The 24,337-nt window shown below is 41.5% G+C and overlaps 1 protein-coding gene and 1 long non-coding RNA gene across 4 annotated transcripts in view; one reads left to right on the forward strand and one right to left on the reverse strand.

The window, feature by feature from the left end:
* The window catches only part of edc3 (enhancer of mRNA decapping 3 homolog (S. cerevisiae)), a 127,246-nt gene extending 115,327 nt beyond the window's left edge, over window positions 1-11,919 (reverse strand). The window contains exons 1-3 of one of the 2 annotated variants that reach the window (XM_073025470.1): window positions 11,787-11,919; window positions 6,477-6,643; window positions 3,720-4,030 (exon numbers count right to left, since the gene is read on the reverse strand). In XM_073025470.1, the coding sequence (XP_072881571.1) occupies window positions 3,720-4,030; window positions 6,477-6,640 (475 nt within the window). In that variant the 5' untranslated portion in view covers window positions 6,641-6,643; window positions 11,787-11,919. Of the gene's footprint in view, window positions 1-3,719; window positions 4,031-6,476; window positions 6,644-11,684 lie in introns of both variants that reach the window. The other variant, XM_073025469.1, reaches the window with a different exon arrangement.
* Window positions 11,920-11,986: 67 nt separating this feature from the next.
* LOC140714323 (uncharacterized) overlaps window positions 11,987-24,337 on the forward strand; it is a 261,371-nt gene continuing 249,020 nt past the window's right edge. For both annotated transcript variants that reach the window (XR_012095860.1, XR_012095859.1), the window contains exon 1: window positions 11,987-12,094. This is a non-coding gene — a long non-coding RNA (uncharacterized lncRNA). The remainder of the gene's footprint in view (window positions 12,095-24,337) is intronic.

Here is a 24,337-nt window from a genome sequence, read left to right on the forward strand (position 1 = left end):
TATGATGGCAGAATATAGTATTAATGGCAAGACTCTTGGCAGTATGGAAGATCAGAGGGATCAGGCTCACCACTGAAGAACGGTCTGGCCTGGTACGGAGGGATCACAGTCGGTGACCACAACAGGACAAGAAGACAATGGAAGGTTTGCCTGCTGCAACTGCTCACCTCTTTCACACTGTTACCATCAGGTAGGAGGTACAGAAGCCTGAAAGCACACACTCAATAATTCAGGAACAGCTTCTTCCCCTCTGCCGTCCGATTCCTAAATGGACATTGAATCTTTGGACACTACCTCATTTTTAAAAATTATACAATATTTCAGTTTTAGCATGTTTTTTAAAAATCTATTGAATGTACATAATTGATTTACTTGTTTATTTATTATTATTATTTTCTCTCCTAGATTCTGTATTGCATTGAACTGCTGCTGCTAAGTTAACAAATTTCACGTCACATGCTGGTGATAATAAACCTGGTTCTGATTCTGATCCCTTCTGAATTCCAGCGAGTACAGACCCAGAGCCATCAAACGTTCCTCGTTATCATACGAATGAAGCATCAGTGAAGCATCAGAATGCAGAATGAGTTGAGTACAAATACAATAAAATTGATGAATGGTTTCCATCTAAAAACACTAACAATTCTTTTCCTCCTGCAGATGCTGCTCGGCCTGCTGAATTCCACCAGCAAATAGTGTCATTATCATCTAAAGGTTAAATATTAAAGATGAGTTTTATTTGTCATATGTACTGTACATTAAAACATACAGTGAAATGCGCTTACGTCAAAACAGCACGAAGATGCGCTAGGGATAAGAAAGCATAGGGTGTATTGGCCTTCATCAATCATGAGATTGAGTTTAGAAGCTGAGAGGACCCTGGTCAGACCCCACTTGGAGTACTGTGTTCAGTTCTGGTCACCTCACTGCAGGAAGGATGTGGAAACCATAGAAAGGGTGCAGAGGAGATTTACAAGGATGTTGCCGGGATTGGCAATATAAGATTGAGGGATTGCCTTATAAGAACAGGTTGAGTGAACCTGGCCTTTTCTCCTTGGAGCAACAGCGGATGGGAGATAATCTAATAGAGGTGTATAGATGATGAGAGGCATTGATCGTGTGGATAGTCAGAGGCTTTTTCCAGGGCTGAAATGACTTACACGGGAGGACAGAGTTCTAAGGTGCCTGAAAGTAGGTACAGAGATGTCAGGGGTAAGTTTTACTTTTTAAAAACGCAGAGTGGTGAGTGCATGGAACGGGCTGTCAGCGACAATGGTGGAGGCAGCTACAATAGGGGCTTTTAAGAGACTCCTGGATAGGCACGTGGAGCTTAGAAAAAGAGGGCTATGGGTAACCAGAGGTAATTTCTAAAGTAAGTACATGTTCAGCACAGCATTGTGGGCCAAAGGGCCTGTTGTGTTGTAGGCTTTGTCTGTGAATAAGAATAAGAGTGTATTATTAAGGATGAGGTTTCAGTGCAGCTGGAAGCACATGATAAAATAGGCAAAAGTCAGCATGTTTTTCTTCAGGGGAAATCTTGGCTAACAAATCTGTTGGAATTCTTTGGGGAAATAACAGGCAGAATAGAGAAAGGGGAGACAGTGGACGTTGTTTATTTTGAATTTTCAGAAGGCCTTTGACAAGGTGCTACACATCAAGTTGCATAACAAGATAAGAGCTCAAGGTATTACAGGAAAGATATTAGCATGCGTAGAAGATTGTCTGACTGGCCAGAGGCAAAGAGTGGGATTAAAGGGGGCCTTTTCTGATTGGCTGCCAGTGAGAAATTGTGTTTCAAAGACTCTTCTTTTAATGTTATATGTCAATGACTTGGATGAAGGAATTGATGGATTTGTGGCCAAGTTCATGGATAATATGAAGATATGTGATGAGGAAGCAGGAAGACTTTTAAAGGAACTAGACAGATTAAGAAAATGGGCAAAAAAGTGGCAGATGGAATGTAGTATTGGGAACTGTATGGCCATACTTTTTTTTTTAGGAAGAATAAAAGGATGGACTATTTTCTAAATGGAGAGAAAACGCAAAATCAGATGCAAAGGGACTTGGAAGTCTTCGTGCAGGATTCCGTAAACGTTAACTTTTACATAAGGAAGGCAGATGCATTGTTAGCATCCATTTCAAGAGGACTAAAATTTTAAAAAAAGGATGTTATGCTGCGGCATTGGTCAGACTGCACTTGGGAGTATTGTGAGCAATTTTGGGCCCCTTATCAAAAAGATGTGTTGGCATTGGGGAGGGTCCAAAGGAGAAGCACAAAAATGATTTCAGGAATGAAAGGGTTAACCTAAGTGGTTGATGGCCCTGGGCTCATACCCATTGGGGTTTAGAACGGGGGGGGGGGGGGGGGGAGCAGCAGAATCTCACTGAGACCTATTCAACATTGACAGAGTGGATGTGGAGAGGATGTATCCTCCAGTGGAGGAGTCCTGGACTAGAGGGTACAGCCTCAAAATAGAGGAACATCTATTTAGTACATTGATGAGGAAAAATTTCTGCAGCCAGAGGGTGGTGAATCTGTGGAATTCATTGCCACATATGGCTGTGCAGGCCAAGTCATTAGGTAGACTTAAGGTGAAGGCTGATAGGTTCTTGATTCATCAAAGGTTATGGAAAGCGGAGCAGACTCAATGGACTGACTGGCCTAATTCCGCATCTATGTCTTATGTTGACATCATGACCAAAAAAAAAAATCCACTGGTATCTCTACTTCCTCAGGAGGCTAAAGAAATTTGTTATGTCTGCTTTGCTCCTCACCTACTTTTAATCAAAGCACCAAAAAAATCCCTTCTGACAGCTTAGTATGGCAACTGCTCTGCCACTGACTTCAATAAACAGCAGTGTGTTTGATGCACCTCAGTACATCATGGAAATCTGCCTCCGCTCTACCCACTGTCTACACTTCTCACTGCCTTGTTCATGCAGCAAAAATTGACAAAACTTTACCCAAACTGGATTCTCTTTTCCTCTCCCTCCCTTCAGACAGAAGATAACAAAACTTGAAAGTACATACATTGGGTGTATTTAAGGCAGGGATTGATAGGTTCTTGACTGGACATGACATCAAAGGTTACGGGGAGAAGGCCAGGAACTGGGGTTCAGGAGGAGATAGAAAAAAAGGATCAGCCATCATTGAATGGTGGAGCAGACTCGATGGGCCAGGTGGCCTAATTCTGCTCCTATGTCTTATATTAGTCTCAAAGACTACTTCTATTTAACTGCTATGATCCTTCAATAGAATAAGATGGACTCATGACCTCACAACTTACTACAAATCCTTATCGTCTATTTGCGCTGCACTCTGTAATTTTACCATTTTATTCGGCATCATGTTATTGCATTACCTCAATTAAACTGCTGAAATTAATTAATTTGTATGAGTGGTAAGCAAGACATGCTTTTCACTGTTTGTTGATACATATGACAATAGTAATCAAATTTACAGTGTCAATTTTACTCTTGAGCAGATACCAATCCAGCTCTTATTAATCAGCCTACAATCAGAATTTCTGTTAAATCATTCTACTTTTGCCATTGGTTGATAAAAAAAAATTCTCTAGTCCTCAACTGCTTCAGCTATTCACTGGAGTAGTAAATTAAAAGAAATGCATTTCCCAGACCAAAATATCTAGGATTAAATTAACTGTCAAATATCTTTCCATGCACTACAACTCTCAAAAACCCCACCCCTAGCTACTCACAGGAATTATGCCTTCGACGAAACACTTTAGATGGAGTAAGTGCAGAATCCATGTGACGATCCACATAGCTTTTAGAATACTGCTGTGGTGACGTTACCAGATCCTGAACCTTGAGCTCTGCACGCCTTGGAATTGCTTGTGGAGCAGATCCTGAAGAACTGAGTTTCTTTACTCCTTTGCCAGCTCCATTCTGAGATGAGTAAGCATTATGAGATAAACTGGAGGATGTGAACACCGAAGGTTGAGCTAAGGCTGTAGCCAACTGTGAATTCGGGAGCTCTAATATTTTCAGATCTTTGATATCAATTGCACTGGAAAAAAAAAAGATTTGCACAAAACAATAACTTCAAGCTTATTGATTATTGACAACTTACTTGACCATTTTAGTGAGGAGATTTAAACAAAGCATTGAATACAATAGTGAAGAGGTTATGGTCTGACTTTGCAAAACATTGATCAAATGTACTATAAGCATTTCTGGTCACCACACCATAGGAAGGATGTCATAGCACTGGTGAGGGTGCATTGAGATTATCCAAGATATTGCATGGAATGGAGCATTATGAGGAGAGACTGGAGAAGCTAGGTCTGTTTTTCCTGGAGTTGAGTAGATTAAAGAGGAAATAGTTAAGGCATAAATCAAGGGGTATAGACAGACATGAGGAAACCTTTCCACTTATTGGAAGGGAATAAAACCAGAGGATTTAGGATAGGAGGTTAGGGGATCTGAAAGATCTTTTTACCCAGAGTGTGCTGGAAAGAGTGTTGGAATCAAAGTTGCTCAGAGCATTTAATTGTCAAGATGGATACTTGAATTGCCTGAACATAGAAGGATGATGTATGTAGTTGGCCTGTTTTCATGCAGTGTGATACTATTTAGGACAGAGGAGAAATCATTTTACAAAGTGCACAACATACAAGCAATGAAGTTGTCTTCTTATTAACATTAAAGGAACGAGTTAAGAGCATAGTTGAAGGGAAATGAAATAGGGGTATAGCGTATTAAAATATGGTAAAAACATAAAACTCAGCCAAAATACAAAAGCAAACAGACTAGTTGTAACAATATGATGAATCCAAAAAACAGGGTTTTTGTCACACTTTATGAAACAAAATTGCTAACTGCATTAAATTTGACCAAGCACCTGAATTTAATTTAGTGCATGTCAACCACCCACAAAATCCAACAGCAGCTGATGTTTAAAAGATACCGTGACAACTATCAATTTAAGAAATTATGGCTCATCACAATCACAGGGAAAAAAATTGTCTGAAGACTAATAATAATGTTCTAATTTGCAGGTGAGAGCCCTGGAGACATGGGAACTCATATCATACACTATAATTTGCACTGAGAAAACCAAGCCAGTAAGGTAACCACTAAAAGCAATGGATTTATGTCATATTTAAAAAAAAACATGTGAACATTAAAACCTGCACATACCCTGATACAAGTCAACATTGTGTTCAGAATTGAATAATTCAATTCAATTCTGAACACGAGTCCTACTCACTTGCTGAATGACTACATGTCAACATAAATGTAATAACCTTTAAGGGGACAGTAGTTTGTACATTACTGTGTGGGAACATAATCAGAGAAAATTATGGAACTCATTCAAATAGCCATAACTTAATGAGACCCTGACTAATCTTACAGACTTTCAGACAAAGAATCTAATAAACAGAAAGCAAGCAATAAAACATTTTTTTAGGCAACAGAAGATTTAGTTTTATAGGAACCTGTATCTCCATTAAATTCATATAATTTAGAATCATTCAGTGTTTAACTACCAAAATATGCATGGAGTTCGGTGGCCAAATCCCCTCAACTTTGGGGAGATTTAACAAAAAATGTTTGAAATGGCGATCATTGTCCAACATTTATACTCATGCCATATTCACAAGTGTGCAAACAGTTCAGTTAGGGCTAGCTCTAGGACTGAAACTAACTAATTTTAACTGAAATCAAAATACTCTCCTTAACCAGTTTGGAGAAACTCACGCTGAAGAAAATCTATTCAGCCAAAGTCCCAGTGACCCACCTCCAAAACCACTTTCTAACACTCCGTAATATCCAAACCTCAAACAAGGCTGTTTAAAAGAAATGAGGTGACAGCATTAACTTAATTAACAGTCAAATGGAAGCACATGTGTACTTCATGCTTTCATTCAGCAGCACAGGATCTATGACTGAACTAGTCCTGAAAACCACTGAATTTCAGTCATAAATAGATGGTTGTTTCTTTCCCTGAATCAACAGATTCCAGATTAAGTTTGCACTCCAGGGAGTTAAGCTCAAAACTCTGGGCTAAAAAAAAAACCTGGAAGTGTTGTTGAAAGTCCCATCTTTCAGACAGGATGTTAAACAGAACTATAGAATCCATTTCAGGCATTTATTTTGGACATGTTTTCGACTAAAGAATGCCTGGTATAATAATGAAGTTACCTTCAGTGTTCTGGTCAATATTCATCTGTCAGATGACAACAATCCAATGTGTCACTATCTAGTCATTATCAAGTTACTGGTTATTCAAGATTGTTAACAGTCATTCTTCAGTACACAAATGTAAAGGAGGGAGACTGGTGTGAAAAAAAATAACATATTTCCAACTTCATTACAGGGACTATAAAACTTTATGGGTCATTTTGTAAATGTCATGAACACCTCTTATTTTCTCTTTTTTACTACCAGATAAGATACAGTTCAAGTGTAAGTAATTCATACTGCAGATTTACTGCAGCAGGAGTACTTACCTAAAAGTTAACTCGGGTACTGAACATTTCACACCATTACGGAATGGCTGAGTAAGGGAAATCGTCTGACTAGCTTGATCCACCGCAGAAATTTTACCCTGATATACTCCAAGTGTCTCTCCACAGTTAATAGAAACAAGGCTTCCAATCCAGTTTAAAGCCATCCTCTGTAACATAATAAAAATGATAAAGTCAAGGAAACAGTTGAAGAAAAACATGTCTGAACTACTTTGATTCAATCTTGTAACCAGTGCTATCAGAATCAGGTTTATTATCACCAGCATACGATGTGAAATTTGTCAACTTAGCAGCAGCAGTTCAATGCAACACAATCTAGCAGAGAAAATAAAATAATAAAATATTTTTAAAAAATAATAAGTAAATCAATTATGGTATACGTATATTGAAAAGATTTTTTAAAACAGGCAAAAACAGAAATACTGTATATTTTTTTAAAAAGTGAGCGAGTGTCCAAAGCTTCAATGTCCATTTAGGAATCGGATGGCAGAGAGGAAGAAGCTGTTCCTGAATCACTGAGTGTGTGCCTTCAGGCTTCTGTACCTCCTACCTGATGGTAATAGGGAGAAAAGGGCATGTCCTGGGTGCTGGAGGTCCTTAATAATGGACGCTGCCTTACTGAGACACTGCTCCCTGAAGATATCCTGGGTACTTTGTAGGCTAGTGCCCAAGATGGAGCTGATTAGATTTACAACCTTCTGCAGCTTCTTTTGGTCCTGTGCAGTAGCTCCTCCATACCAGACAGTGATGCAGCCTGTCAGAATGCTCTCCACGGTACAACTATAGAAGTTTTTGAGTGTATTTGTTGATATGCCACATCTCTTCAAACTCCTAATAAAGTACAGCCGCTATCTTGACTTCTACATCAATATGTTGGGATCAGGTTAGATCCTCAGAGATCTTGGCACCCAGGAACTTGAAACTGCTCACTCTCTCCACTTCTGATCCCTTTATGAAGTTCCTTCGTCTTACCCTTCCTGAAGTCCATAATCAGCTCTTTTATCTTATTGATGTTGAGTGCCTGGTTGTTGCTGCTGCACCACTCCACTAGTTGGCATATCTCACTCCTGTACGCCCTATCGTCACCACCTGAGATTCTACCAACAATGGTTGTTATCGTCAGCAAATTTATAGATGGTATTTCAGCTATGCCTAGCCACACAGTCATGTGAATATAGAGAGAACAGTGGGCAAAGCACACATCCCTGAGGTGCGCCAGTGTTGATCGTCGGCGAGGGGGATATGTTATCACCAACCCACACAGGTTGCGGTCTTCCAGTTAGGAAGTCAAGGATCCAATTGCAGGGGGAGGTATAGATGCCCAGGTTCTGCAAATTCTCAATCAGGATTGTGGGAATGATGGTATCAAATGCTGAGCTATAGTCGATGAACAACATCCTGACATAGGTGGTTGTATTGTCCAGGTGGTCTAAAGCTGTGTGGAGAGCCATTGAGATTGCATCTGCCATTGACCTATTATGGTGATGGGCAAAATGCAATGGGTCCAGGTGTTTGCCGAAGCTGGAGTTCAATCTAGTCATGACCAACCTCTCAAAGCATTTCATCACTGTCTCTGTGATTGCTACCGGGCAATAGTTATTAAGGTAGCACACATTATTCTTCTTTGGCACTGGTAATAATTGCTGCCTTTTTGAAGCAAGTGGGAACTTCCACTTGTAGCAGTGAGAAGTTGAAAACGTCCTTGAGTACTCCTGCTAGTTGGTTGGTACAGGTTTCCAGAGACTTACCAGGTACTCCATAGGGACCTTCCACCTTGCGAGGGTTCACTCTCTTTAAAGACAGCCCAACATCAGCCCCTGAGACAGAGATCACAGGGTCATCAGGTGCAGCAGGGATCTTCACAGCTGTGGTTGTGTTCTCCCTTTCAAAGTGTGCACAGAATGCAATGAGTTCATTTGACAGCGAAACATCGCTGCCATTCATGTTATTGGGTTTCGCTTTGTAGGAAGTAATGCCTTGCAGACCCTGCCAAAGTTGCCATGCATCCGATGTCACCTCCAACCTCGTTTGAAATTGTTTCTTCGCCCTTGAAATAGCCCTCTGCAAATCATACCTGGTTTTCTGGTACAGGCCTGGGTCGCCAGATTTGAATGCCACAGATCCAGCCTTCAGCAGACAACGTACCTCCTGGTTCCTCCGCGGCTTTTGGTTTGGGAATGTACAGTAAGTCTTTGTGGGCACACACTCATCCACATAGGTTCTAATGAAGTTGGTAACAACTGCAGCATTCTCATCCAGGTACAAAGATGAATCCCTGAATACAGTCCAGTCTACCGATTCAAAGCAGTCCTGTAGGCGCTCCTGTGTTTTCCTTGTCCATATCTTCTTGGTCCTCACTGCTGGTGCTGCAGTCTTCAGTCTCTGCCTATACTCAGGGAGTAGAAGTATAGCTAGGTGATCAGACCTCCCGAAGTGAATCAGCAGTTACTGATTAGCCAATCACATGAATGGTGTTCTAGCAAAAGTTAGTATTTCATTCAATAAAATCTGCCAGAGGAACACAATGGGTTCTGCAACATTGTGGGAGGAAAGGAATTGTCCACACTTCAGGTTTAAACCCTGCATCAGGACTGAGTGAAGAGGTAAGATAACCAATACAAACAGGAGAATGGTGCTGGTTAGAAAGCAATACAAAGTGAATGGTGAACTGATGAGGGGTGCAAGTTGTGCCAGGCATGGGGAAGAGAGCAGACGTGGAGTTTGGACACAGTACCAGAACGATAGAGGGAAGCAAACAGAGAGAGGAAAGAGGAAAAGAGTTTAAAAGAAGAGCAAGATGGGAGGAGAAGACTATTAAGATTGTAGACAACTGCTGGAAGGAGATAAGCAGGAACACAAGGGGCTACCAGTGCTGAACTCTGATAAGTAAAATGTGGTGAGAATAGGAAGCATTTTGGGAGAAGTAAATAGCAGATGCAGCCAGAACTCGTAGAGGATGGGGGAGAAAGGGAACCTGTAGGTGTAACTATGTGTGTGGTGGGTGGATGGAACCAGTAGGGAGAAGGGGGCAAAGACGGGTGTCGGGGAAAAAGGACAAATAGAGGACGGGTGTATTAGAGAAAGAGGGCAAATGCAAGCAATGGAGGGTGAGGAGAGGTAGGAGAAAATAAGTGGGGGAGAATAGGGGAAAAAACCAAATATTCATGCCATAGGGTTGTAAACTATCCAGGAAGAGTATGAGGTAATTAACCTCCAGTTTGCATTAGGCTTCATCCTAGTAGTAGACAAGGTCATTGCAGGAATGGAAAGGGGAATTGAAAAGGCATACAGCTGAAAACTCCATGGCCAGTTGTCCAACTAAATACCCATCCCCTCCAGTGTTCCTACCCCACTCCCAACTTCTGATCCTCCTCCAGTCCTCCCATTTCTGTCCCTTTCCATCATAACTCCTGTCACCTTTTGTGTCCCTCCTAGTTTATCCAGATTCCATTCCCACCTCCTTTAGTGTCCAGCACCAGCAGCTCTTTGTGTTCCTGCTGATCTCCCTCCAGTAGCTCTCCAACCTTCAAAATCCTCTCTAACTTGTTCCTTAAGTTTTTCATTTTCCTCTTTCATCTCCATCTATTATTCATCTACCAGTCTCCCAACTCCAATTCTTCTCCTCTCCTTTATCTGCGCAACCTACATGTCATCAAAAACCCCTTGTCGTCCACCCATCACCTTGAATTCATTTCTCACCACTCTCTCTTCTTTATACTGGCCATTTCACCTACTATATTTTGAAGCAGGGTTTCAACCTAAAGTGTCAACAATTCTTTTCCTCCCCTCAGATTCTACTCGAGCAACTAAGTTCCTCCAGCAGATTGTTGCTCCAGATTCCAGCATCTGCAGATAATTGCACCTCAATCACATTCACTTTGTTGATAACATATCTAGGAATGTTACCATAAGAAAATGTAAAGGAAATAAAGATTTTATCTAGTACATTTTCAAGCATATTTCTGAAGCAGCTTTTGTAGTAACTATGAGAAGGACAACAACCTTTCAATTCCAAGTAGATATTAAATTGTGATTCCTCACTGGACTTCATTTTGGAAATTTCAAATTCTAGGACTTACTTTTTTTAAAAGATACTAATTTTAATTAACATTAATGAGCTTAAAATCATCATTAAAGTTGGTCAATATCTACTTGCTAATAAGGACCCTCAGAACCCTCAAGTACAGAATCAGTTATAAACCAGCATTTTTCACTTTAATTATAACCTTTCAGCAGGAAGTCTAAAAAGGTTCACCAATGCAAAAAAGACAATGTTAAGAAATTGCATTGTTTTCTGTTTGACAGTATCTTTTGTCTCCATACTGTAGAAATTCGAATGTTTTGTTTTTACTGCAGGGTGCATATAGTTCAAATGTAATTAAGAGTTCCAAAGTAGCCAAAGCAGAATACTTACTACAAATTAATATACATAGGCATTTAATGTGAATGTAAGTTCCACAGTCAATTGGAGAATGCTCAACAGGTTAAAAATTTAAGGCTCAAGCAAGCAAACTCATAATAAAAATCATTGGACAACTGTGCACAGGTAAGCAAAATCCTCCACTCCTCCCAGCAAGTCAATACAAATGACAGCAATGAGTTGTCTAGACATGCCCAGCTTCTCCTTAACACTAAGAATAAGGACAAATGTAGCTAGAGAGAAGAAAAACAAGTTTAGCATAATGTTGGCAGTCTTAAGAAACCCATAACCAATAGGGATTAGGCAGTGATACCAAAGAGGAACAAATTAAAGTATCGATCTTCATAATACCCACGGTTAATGGTGAGAAAAGAAAGGCAATAAACGTTGGATTTATTCGTAGACAGAGCAACAAGAGAATGCAGATGCTGGAATTTGGAGCAACGTAACAGGTCCACTGTTTTTCGTCGGAACTAAATAGACGTTCAATTACCCCGTGTTGCTCCACCCTGCTGGAGAAAGCTAAAGAAACTGCAAATGGTAAAACAAATTGAGGCACCAGCACTCATATAACTTCTAGAAAGGGATGAGTAAATTATATGGATTTATTAAGTGTCATAACAACACTCAGAGGACTAAACGGAGTTGTATATGGACAATATAGGGGGAGTAAATATACAGGAGATATTTATGTCAGTAAATTAACAAACAGTACGTCAACCGAGTCGACAAGGGATATCGTTGGGCAGATTTTGATCAGTTGTACGAACCGTATCAGATAGGCCCAATCCAACTACCAGTCACTGTTCTGCCGCTACGCGTCTCGCAAACGGGCACAACCGGACAACAGGCGGCACAGCAAGATAGCTTACGCTTTTGAACGGCGCGGCCTGATACTGCGCTGCCACTGCGACCCCCCTTTTTTATATATGTACTACTATAAAGTCTCCAGAGCGACACTCAGACCGTAGCACCGCGCCTCCATAGTGCACACAACCTCTGCGCTTGCGCACCAGCGTCTCTGCAGGATTCGCTCACCTTCCCAGCGCGGCGACGTCACTTCCTCCTAGCAACCAGCTCACTGGTCCATGGCAACCCAAGAAGCATCTCTTCGTTACCACCGAAGAGGCTGCAACATGTGACAAGCTATGGGCAATTCCACAGTTCGTCAAGAATTTCGGTAAGAAATTGACATCGATTTTACTCATCTGATTTACGCGATATCCTCCACTCACTGCATTTTTTTTCGGGAAGATTATGGACCTGGAGGCCCTTCTGCACAACTGGTCTATGCCAACCAAGATTCCCATCCATGTTAGTCCCATTTGCCGTGTTTGACCCATATCCCTGCTAAACCTTTCCTATCCATGTATGCCCAAGTACCTCTTAAATGTTGGAACAATGTTATACAGTTACAACTCTTCCTGTCAGCCATCACATTTATGAACAGTCCATGTGCACAACCTTGTTGTTCCTTATTTTTGCATTTTTATTTATTTTTGTAACATCATAATTTTATGCCTTTGCACTATGCTGCCCTTGCCACAAAAAAAAGCAAATTTAACATCATACAAGATCTGATCTGCTAACGCTATAGTCCAAAAACCTATGTCAGCAGAGATCCAACATCCATATTTTGCGCAATAACTTACAATCTTTAAAAAAAAGATTTTGTTGAAGCTGGCTTTTAAAAGCTGGTCTCCCTGTTTTGTTATTTGCTTCTGGAGTCAAAGTTCAAAGTCAACATTCAAAATAAATTTACTATTAAAAATACGTATATATCACCATCTCCTACCTTGGATTCATTTTCTTGCAGGCATTCACAGTAGAACAATTAAATACAATAGAATGAATGAAAAGTAAGCCACAAACAGAGACTGACAATAAAGTCAAAGTGCAAAAGAAGACAAACTGTGCAAATACAAAAAAAATTAATCAAAAAATTAATTAATTAATTAATAATGAGAACATGTCAATAGACAATAGGTGCAGAAGTAGACCATTTGGCCCTTCGAGCCTGCACTGCCATTTTGAGATCATGGCTGATCATCTACTATCAATACCCAGTTCCTGCCTTGTCCCCATATCCCTTGATTCCCCCATCCATAAGATACCTATCTAGCTCCTTCTTGAAAGCATCCAGAGAATTGGCCTCCACTGCCTTCCGAGGCAGTGCATTCCAGACCCCCACAACTCTCTGGGAGAAGAAGTTTTTCCTTAACTCTGTCCTAAATGACCTACCCCTTATTCTCAAACCATGCCCTCTGGTACTGGACTCTCCCAGCATCTGGAACATATTTCCTGCCTCTATCTTGTCCAATCCCTTAATAATCTTATATGTTGCAATCAGATCCCCTCTCAATCTCCTTAATTCCAGCGTGTACAAGCCCAGTCTCTCTAACCTCTCTGCGTAAGACAGTCCGGACATCCCAGGAATTAACCTTGTGAATCTACGCTGCACTTCCTCTACAGCCAGGATGTCCTTCCTTAACCCTGGAGACCTAAATTGTACACCATACTCCAGGTGTGGTCTCACCAGGGCCCTGTACAAATGCAAGAGGATTTCCTTGCTCTTGTACTCAATTCCCTTTGTAATAAAGGCCAACATTCCATTAGCCTTCTTCACTGCCTGCTGCACTTGCTCATTCACCTTCAGTGACTGATGAACAAGGACTCCTAGATCTCTTTGTATTTCTCCCTTACCTAACTTTACACCACTCAGATAATAATCTGCCTTCCTGTTCTTACTCCCAAAGTGGATAACCTCACACTTATTCACATTAAACGTCATCTGCCAAGTATTTGCCCACTCACCCAGCTTATCCAAGTCACCCTGAATTCTCCTAACATCCTCATCACATGTCACACTGCCACCCAGCTTAGTATCATCAGCAAACTTGCTGATGTTATTCTCAATTCCTTCATCTAAATCATTGACGTAAATCATAAACAGCTGTGGTCCCAATACCGAGCCCTGTGGCACCCCACTAGTCACCACCTGCCATTCTGAAAAACACCCATTCACCGCTACCCTTGCTTTCTATCTGCCAACCAGTTTTCTATCCATGTCAATGTCTTCCCCCCCAATGCCATGAGCTTTGATTTTACCCACCAATCTCCTATGTGGGATCTTATCAAATGCCTTCTGAAAATCGAGGTACACTACATCCACTGGATCTCCCTTGTCTAACTTCCTGGTTACATCCTCGAAAAACTCCAATAGATTAGTCAAGCATGATTTACCCTTGGTAAATGCATGCTGGCTCGGCCCAATCCTATCACTGCTATCCAGATATGCCACTATTTCATCTTCAATAATGGACTCTAGCATCTTCCCCACTACTGATGTTAGACTGACAGGTCGATAGTTCTCTGTTTTCTCCCTCCCTCCTTTCTTAAAAAGTGGGATAACATTAGCCATTCTCCAATCCTCAGGAACTGATCCTGAATCTAAGGAACATTGGAAAATGATTACCAATGCATACGCAATTTCCAGGGCCACCTCCTTTAGTACCCTAGGATGTAGACCATCTGGACCTGGGGATTTGTCAGCCTTCAATCCCATCAGTCTACTCATCACCATTTCCTTCCAAATGTCAATCTGTTTCATTTCCTCTGTTATCCTATGTCCTTGGCCCATCCATACATCTGGGAGATTGCTTGTGTCTTCCTTAGTGAAGACAGATCTAAAGTACTTATTAAATTCTTCTGCCATTTCTCTGTTTTCCATAACAATTTCACCCAATTCATTCTTCAAGGGCCCAACATTGTTCTTAACTATCTTCTTTCTCTTCACATACCTAAAAAAGCTTTTGCTATCCTCCTTTATATTCCTGGCTAGCTTGCGTTCGTACCTCATTTTTTCTCCCCGTATTGCCTTTTTAGTTAAGTTCTGTTGTTCCTTAAAAATTTCCCAATCATCTGTCCTCCCACTCACCTTAGCTCTGTCATACTTCCTTTTTTTTAATGCTATGCAATCTCTGACTTCCTTTGTCAACCACTGTGGCCCCTTTCCCCCCTTTGAATCCTTCCTTCTCCGGGGGATGAACTGATTTTGCACCTTGTGCATTATTCCCAAGAATACCTGCCATTGCTGTTCCACTGTCTTTTCTGCTAGGATATCCATCCAGTTAACTTTGGCCAGCTCCTCCCTCATGGCTCCATAGTCTCCTTTGTTCAACTGCAACACTGACACCTCCGAGCTGCCCTTATCCTTCTCAAATTGCAGATAAAAACTTATCATATTATGATCACTACCTCCTAATGGCTCCTTTACTTCAAGATCGCTTATCAAATCCTGTTCATTACATAACACTAAATCCAGAATAGCCTTGTCCCTGGTCAGCTCTCGTACAAGCTGTTCCAAGAATGCATCCCGTAGGCACTCTACAAGCTCCCTATCCTGTGGTCCAGCACCAACCTGATTCTCCCAGTTCACCTGCATGTTGAAATCCCCCATAACTACTGCGACATTACCTTTGCCACATGCCAATGTTAACTCCCTATTCAACTTGTACCCAATATTCATGCTACTGTTTGGTGGCCTGTAGACAATACCCATTAGGGTCCTTTTGCCCTTACTGTTCCTCAGTTCTATCCACACAGACTCCACTACTCCTGATCCTATGTCCCCCCCTTGCAAAGGATTGAATCTCATTCCTCACCAACAGGGCCACCCCACCCCCTCTGCCCACATTTCTGTCCCTACGATAGCATGTATACCCTTGTACATTCATTTCCCAGGTCTGATCTCCCTGCAGCCATGTCTCCGTTATCCCAACAACATCATAGTTACCCATTCGCACCTGAGCTCCAAGCTCATCTGCCTTATTTCTGACACTTTGTGCATTCAGATATAGAATTTCTAGCCCATTTCCCCTCTCTCTGTTTGAATCGCTGCCTATTGTGCTTAACCCAGCTCCCCGAACTCCCATCGGGCTATACGCCCCTAGAATTTTGTTGTCCTTCCTAAATTTACCTATTCTTTCTGCACATTTAACTCCATGTTCCATCAGACCATCCCTCTGTACATGTGTCCTGCTTATCACTTGTTCCGCCTCACCTTTCTCTACTACACACTTAATATTCCGGAACCATGTAGTCCCTACCTGTCCTTTATTCTTCATCTCGCTATCCTCTCTCACATTCTGGATCCCCGCCCCCCCTGCAAATTTAGTTTAAACCCCCCCCCCCCCAAGAAGCACCAGCAAACTTCCCTGCAAGAATGTTAGTACCGCTCCAGTTCAGGTGTAAACTGTCCCTGAGTTGTAGAGTCCTGAAGTGCATCCATAGGTTGTGGAATAAGTTTAAAGTTGAGGTGAGTGAAATTATTCACACTGATTCAGGAACCTGATCGTTGAAGGGTAATAATCGTTCCTGACCTGGTGGTGTGGTATCTTGTAACTTGAAGTGGATGGGCTACAGCAGGAGAAGACCTCGAACATCCATTCAGTGGGAACTTATAAGGTACGGGAAGCAAGTTGTATAAGACATTGATGAGGCCTAAATTGGACAATTGTGTGCAGTTTCGGTCACCTACCTAAAGGAAAGATGTAAATAATGTTGAAAGAGTACAGAGAATACTTACAATGATGTTGCCCGGTCTGGAGGACCTGTATTATGAGGAAAGATTGAATAGGTTATGACTCTAGAAGATTTAGAGGAGATTTGATAAAGGTATACAAAATTATGAAAGTATACATAGGGTAAATGTAAGCAGGCTTTTTCCACTGTGGTTGGGTGGAACAACAACCAGAGGCCATGGGTTAAAGATGAAAGGTGAAAAGTTTAAGAGGAACGTGAGGGAAAACTTCTTCCAACAGAGCATTGTGAGAGTGTGGAACAAGCAGCCAGCACAAGTGGTGCATGAAAGCTCGAATTCAACATTTAAGAGAAATTTGGATATCTACATGGATGGTAGGGTATGGAGGTCTATGGTCCCGGTGCAGATTGATAGGAGTAGGCAGTTTAAATGGTTTGGCATGGTCTAAATGGGATGAAGGGCCTATTTCTGTGCTGTACTTTACTATGACTATATGAAACAGCAGTTTACCACCAGAAAGCAACTTGGTGTCATTATTGAGCAGAGAGATACAACTCATGAGCAGTGCCCTGCTATTTCAGTAGCAGATTGGTGCAGTCAGTGGACACAGAGGTGCGAGCCACCAGGACTCATGGTTTTTGGGGGAAAAAGATAAATAAAAAAGCTTCAGTAGATTACTCCACTGGATCACTGAATGAGCAGAGAGATGCTGAGTGAAAAATCATTTCTCTCCTGCCGCAGCAAAAACATTCATATCTCTGCAAATTCCACAGCCCCCAACCCTAAGAAGAGTGAAGGTAGAGAGCCAATACCTATCACCATTGACATAGCATCTAAGTCAATTCTAAGGGTAGGGTCAGAATGTCAGAAGTTAATTGCACCATTGCACAGGCTCCTGAAAAGGCACCTTGTGTGCAAATTCAAAACATTACTGTTCCCCCTCACTACCTACTACAGATTTGGGCAATTCGCTCATCTTTGCCCCATACCTAGTAATGCCACACTACTTCTTCAACTGGTTCTAGGCAAGATTTCCTCATAGGTCATCAAGGAACTTCTATACAGATAAAGTGAAAGGAAGTAACCTTCCAGTAGTCACCTAGGGAATACCGTAAGATAGCAATAGAGTATCAAACCAAACATACGGTGCAAAATAAGAACGGTGCTGGTTGATGTGCACTAATTTACTGACAGACTTGTTTATTGAATGTTGTCACTTGATATGGAATTGCTGTGAAGGATTCTGAAGACTGTAACATTGTTAGAATGTGTTTTTATATGGTGAAAATTGCATGCTTAATTGTGCAAAGAAAAGTGACATTGGCATGGCAGCAGTTGTCATTGCTGTATGTACCCTGCCATTCCTCACCTACAAAGATTGCTAGTGTTGTTATGCTCTGTGAACATCCCCAAGTTAAACCATGATTGTGACTATATGCTAAATGATACTTTCCCCTTGGGTATTTTAGCCTCATTATAGAAACTATGTGATTGTGCAATATTTAGACTCATACCACAGCTGCCAAGTTGTTGTAGCAATGATTGCACATGGCCTTTAATGAAAAGTTGATTATTTGTGATTCAAATTTGCTGCTTATTCTACTCTTGTAATAGTTAAGTCCACCTCTGATCAAATGACAATACAGGACAGAGAAATGTCAGGGAAGTTGCAGCTTTACATTCAACACACACACAAAATGCTGGAGGAACTCAGCAGGCCAGGTAGCATCTATGGAAAAGAGTACAGTCGACGTTTCAGGTTGAGACCCTTAAGCAGTACTGAAGAAAAAAAGATGAGCAGTAAAGTTAAAAGGTGGGGGAGGGGAGGGAGAAACACAAGATGATACGTGAAATCAGGAGACGGAGGGATGAAGTGAAGAGCTGGGAAGTTGATTGGTGAAAAAGATACAGGACAGGAGAAGGGGGAATTTGATAGGAGAAGAAAGAAGGTCATGGAAGAAAGAAAAGTGGGGGGAGCACCAGAGGGAGGGAGGGAGATAAGGTGAGAGAAGGAAAAGGGGATGGGGAATGGTGAGGTGAGGGAAGCCATTACCGGAAGTTCGAGAAATCAAGGTTCGTGCCATCAGGTTGGAAGTTACCCAGACGGAATACAAAGTGTTGTTCCTGCAACCTAAGTGTGACCTCATTGCGACAACAGAGGAGGCCATGGATAGACATTACATATCGGGATGGGAATGGAAAATGGAATTAAAATGAGTGGCCACTGGAAAATTCCACTTTTTTTGGTGGACTGAGCGCAGGTGCTCAGCGAAGCAGTCTCCCAGTCTACATTGGGTCTCACCAATATACAAGAGGCCACACCAGGAGCACCAAACAGCCTATGATCCCAATAGACTCACAGGTGAAGTATAGCCTCACCTAAAAGAACTGTTTGTGGCCCTGAATGGTAGTGAAGCAGGAGGTGTAGGGGCTGGTGTAGCACTTGTTCCACTTGCAAGGATAAGTGTTAGGAGGGACAATTGGACAAGGGAGTCACGTAGGTAGCAATCCCTGCGGAAAGTAGAAAGTGGGGGGAGGGAAAGATGTGCTTGGTGGTCAGATCCTGTTGGAGATGGCTGAAGTTGCAGAGAATTATATGCTGAACGTGGAGGCTGGTGAGGTGGTAGGTGAGGAGAAGAGGAACCCTGCCCTGGTAGGGTGGCGGAAAGATGGGGTGAGATCCTCAGAGCTAATAAGGTCGGTGATGGTGTGGGAGACAATGGCCTGGTGCTCTTTAATGGGGTCCTTTTTGAGGGGTAAGTAAGAGGAGGTGTCTGAGGGTTGTTGCTGGGCCTTAGCAAGGTAGAGGTCAGTATGCCAGACTAGTTCAGCACCCCCCTGATCTGCGAGTTTGATGGTGAGGTTAGGGTTAGTGCAGAGGGAGTGGAGAGCAGAGTGTTTGGAAGGAGTAAGGTTGGAATTGGAGAGAGGAGTGAGACGGTTGATGTCCTGTTGGCAGTTGGCAATGAAAAGGTCCAAAGTAGGCAAAAGACCAGGGCAGGGTGTCCATGGAGAGGAGGAGGATTGAGGATGGGAGAAGGGGCCATCGGTGTGTTGTGGAGGGTTCCTGCTAAAGAAGTAGCTTGGAGACAGAGGCAGTGGAATAAAAGTTCAGTGTTATGGTGGGTGCAGAACTCACTGCAGTGTGGGCACAGGGGGACAAAGATGAGGCCCTTACTGAGGACGGAATGCAGAATACCTCAGAACTGCAGCTTTACATTATTCCCTTTCCCGTCCCCACCCAACCTCCCTCCTTCCTCACAACATTCTAGTGATTGGTGATTGGAACCAATAGGTCAGATAGCCTCAGTAAGGTATCATAGCTTCAAGTTCAAGTTTATTGTCATTCAACCATACACATTCATACAGCTAAATGAAACATCACTCCTTTGGTGCCAAGGTGCAAACTAAAGTACATAAAGTTATGATTCAACATATATAGTCACAGAATAATATTAGCATAAATCACTGAGTGGTATGGTCTGAAGATTGACAGGTTGACATAAAGTGCAATGTGTATGTTTATGCAAAGCAGTATCATGTTACAGTCACTATTATAACAAAACAGTCATATAAAAATGTAAAACAGCAGCAATAAAAAGACTAAAAGTACCCAGTGCAGGATGGGAACGTGTCTATAAATTGGGGATGGAGGGCAGTGCAGCAGGGCCAGACATGGTGTACATGTGTACTGAATGGCAGCAGGGTGTTAACAAGTCTGACAGCCTGGGGGAAGAAGCTGTTGCCCAGACTTGCAGCTCTAGTTCCAATACTGTGGTACCGTACCTTTTGCCTGATGCAGTACGTCAAAGAGATTGTGAGAAGGATGGGAGGGCTCTTTGATAATGCTGGAGGCACTGTGTATTCAGGCTTGTTCAGAAAATCATCACAACTTCAAAGTTCAAAGTATATTATCAAAATACATAAATGTCACCAAATCACCCTGAGATTCATTTTCTTGTGGGTATACTCAATAAATCCATAGTAGAATAATAACTATCATAGAATCAATGAAAGTCCACACCAACCTGGGCATTCAACAGTGTGCAAAAGACACAAGCTGTGCAAATTCAAAAAGAAAGAAATAATGATAATAATTAATAAATAAATAAACAATAAATATCAAGAATATCAGATGAAGAGTCCTTGAAAGTGAGCCCACAGGTTGTGGGAACATTGCAATGATGAAATGAAGTTGAGTGAAGTTAACCCCTTTGGTTCAATAGCCTGATAGCTGATGGTTAATAACTATTCTTGAAGTTGGTGGTATGAGTTCTGAGGCTCCTGTATCTTCTTCCAGATGTCAGCAGTGAGAAGAAACCATGTCTTAAGTGGGGGGTGGGGGAGTTCCTGATGATGGATGCTGCTTTCCTATGACAATGTTTTGTGTAGATGTGCTCAATATTGGGGAAGATTTTACCTGTGATGGACTGGGCCATATCCACTACTTTTTGTAGGATTTTCCATTCACTGCCATTGGTGTTTCCATACTAGGCTGTGATGCAATCAGTCAATATACTCTCAACAACACATGTATAGAAGTTTGTCGGTTTTAGATGTCATGCGTAATCTTCACAAACTCATAAGGAAGTAGAGGTACAACAATGCTTTCTTCATAATTGCACTTACGTGCTGTGCCCAGGACAGATCCTCCTGTCAGTTTTAAGGTGTTTGGAAGTAGATACAGAGGGGATGTCAGCAGTAAGTTTTTTACGCAGAGAGTGGTGAGTGCGTGGAATGGGCTGCCAGCAGATACAATAGGGTCTTTTAAGCTTTTAAGAGGCTCTTGGATAGGTACATGGAGCTTGGAAAAATAGAGGGCTATGGGTAACCCTAGGTAATTTCTAAAGTGAATACATGTTTGGCACAGCATTGTGGACCATAGGGCCTGGATTGTGCTGTAGGTCTTCTATGTTTCTAATAATAACACCAAGGAACTTAAAGTTGCTGACCCTCTCCACCTCTGATCCTCCAATGAGGACTGGCTCATGGACCTTAGGTTTCCTCCACCTGAAGTTAATAATTAGCTCCTTGGTCTTACTGACATTGAGTAAGAGGTTGTTGTTATGGCACCACTCAGTCAGATTTTCAATACCCTCCTATATGCTGCTTTATCACCACCATTGCTTCAGCCTACAACAGCAAACTTGAATATGGTATTGGAGCTGTGCTTAACCACACAATCATTAAGTGTAAAGCAAGTAGAACAGGGGCTAAGCACTCAGCCTTGTGATGTACCTGTGCTGATAGAGACTGTGGAGGAGAGGTTGTTGCCAATCCAAACTGATTGAAATGGCTAATATTGCAAAGACTTAAACTAACTTCATTTAGAATTGCATAGTTTATTCCTCATTGCTGTATGGTTGTGTGGTTTGATGGCTGGAAATGGTGACACTTCAATACATATTGTAACCCCTGATTATTAGTCTGATCATTATGTTCTGTCCATTTGAGTTACTGGAACTACAGTTCTGACAAGTGTTTCTTGATATTGAGCAGCTATCTGAAGGGTTAAAGATCTTGACCAATGTTTAGATTTGCAAAGTGGAACCGATCCAAGGTAAATGCAGAGGTCATAGTTATTTATGGAAGTGCCACTAATTACAAAATACAGAGAATTTGTATCAAGCCTGTGAGACTTTAATGTAAAAGAATCATTTACCGAGGTATTATATTCAGTGCAGGTGGACATACACAGCAAGATGCAAGCAAATTTTATGCATGATCTTGGCTCTCTCAATGATTATTGATGTTATTAATTGTAACAGGGATGGTGTCTGGTTTATGTTTGGAATTTTATTCCTTATGAAAAATGCCTTTTAGATTTACTCTCTTTTCCCAAGAGAACAAAGTCAACCTCATCTGGGAGATGAGGCTGTGAATGCTGATTTATGTCATGCTCCTCTTAGCCAGGTACATTCTGATGCTTTTAAGGCTCTGCACTTAGCCCCCCAGCTCCAGGTCTCCTTGCTTTTACTCCTCCAGCAGCTACTACTGTTCTCAATTGGAAAGATTGTCATCATGAAGCAATGATGATAACTTCTCTACATTTGTTTAGCAGATACCTTAAGGTGCCCCCACATTGAAGTAGGTGATAAAAGCTCATCTTTAAAGTTCAAAAGTAAAATTTATTATCACAGAGTACATACATGTCACCACATACAACTCTGAGATTCTTTTTCCTGTGGGTGTATTCAGCAAATCTATAGAACAGTAACTGTAAACAGGATCAATGAATAACAAGCTGTGCAAATGCAAATATAAATAAACAGCAATAAATAATAAGAGCATGAAATAACAAAATAAAGAGTCCCTAAAGTGAGATAATTGATAGTGGAAACACCAGAACTAGAATGAGTGTAGTTATCCTCTCATGTTCAAGAGCCTGATGGTTGAGGATAACTGTTCTTGAACTTGCTGGTGCGAGTCCTGAGGCACTTGTACCTTCTACCTGATGGCCGCAGCAAAAAAAGAGCATGGCCTGGGTGGTGAGGATTCTTGATGATGGATACTGATGGACACAGTCCTGATGAAGGGTCTCGGCCTGAAACGTCCATTGTTTAGTCTTTTCCTTAGATGCTGCCTGACCTACTGAGTTCCTCCAGGATTTTGTGGGTGTTGCTTGGATTTCCAGCATCTGCTGACTTTCTTGTCCTCATCTTTAGATGTGTGGCAATTTTAATTATGATTTTTGTATTTCAGTAATTTATTGTCTCATTTTATATGGTTGGAGTGAACAGTACAAAGGGCAGCTAGAGAAGGAGTACCCCTTTGTCTTCCATGAATCAACCCTCTGGCAGTGCAATCTTGGGAAGCAGGGCATTAACCATTCTTTTTAAATCCCTTCTAAGAAAAAGTCAAATTAGAGCACCAGAAAATGGTTGTTATGTGATTCAATTTCTAGGGAGTTAAATATAAAGCAGTGCTAAATTTGAATATGGTGATTGGAAGAAAATTAAAGCATAAGTGGGTGCAGACTGATAGGAAATAGGAACTTCTAATATAAAAAAGAGACTTCAACTTGTTTCTTTTATAACAATGAAAGTCTACTTAGCAGATTTTCTGAAGAATAAATAAATAAGAAGCTACAGAAAAAAACAGACTCAGTCTAATACTTCATGGGCATATTCCTTCCCTCCATCAGTATTATCTACAGAAGGTACTGCCTCAAGAAGGCAACATCCATCAACAAAGACCCCAACCATCTGAGCCATATCATCTTCTCACAGCAGTCATTGGGCAGGAGGTACAGAAGCCTGAAGTTCCCTACCATCAGGTCAAGAACAGATACTTCCTTTCAACCATTAGGTTCTTAAACAAACTGGCATAAAATTACAGGTTAGTTACACTTTAACAACTTTGATCACTTTGCACTAAAATAGACTTGTATTTTTGTCCTGTGTTCTTTCTTGTAAGAATTGAGCATTATTTCTGTTTAATTTATGTTTTCTTCTTGTGAATGCTGTTTACATGAAGCTAGGTGCCAATAATGCTGAGTTTTCCATTACACTTGTACATATATTAACTTGTGCAGATGACAATAAACTTGACTTTGACGTTATTTTGACATACCAGTGGGTTAGTTAGTTGATAATATGTAATTATACATTCAGTTGGTGGATGTCCAAGTGGTTAAGGCATTCGTCTAGTGATCTGAAGGTCACTAGCTCGAGCCTTGACTGAGGCTGTGTGTGTGACCTTGAGCAAGGCACTTAATCACACATTGCTCTGCGACGACACCGGTGTCAAGCTGTATGCGTCCTAATGCCCTTCCCTTGGACAACATCGGTTGCGCGGAGAGGAGAGACTTGCAGCTTGGGCAACTGTTGGTCTTGCATTAAAAAAAATCCCTGCCCAGGCTTGCGCCCTGGAAACTTTCCA

The sequence above is a fragment of the Hemitrygon akajei genome, chromosome 21 (genome assembly GCF_048418815.1).
Source record: "Hemitrygon akajei chromosome 21, sHemAka1.3, whole genome shotgun sequence".
In the NCBI taxonomy this organism is placed as follows: Eukaryota; Metazoa; Chordata; class Chondrichthyes; order Myliobatiformes; family Dasyatidae; genus Hemitrygon; species Hemitrygon akajei.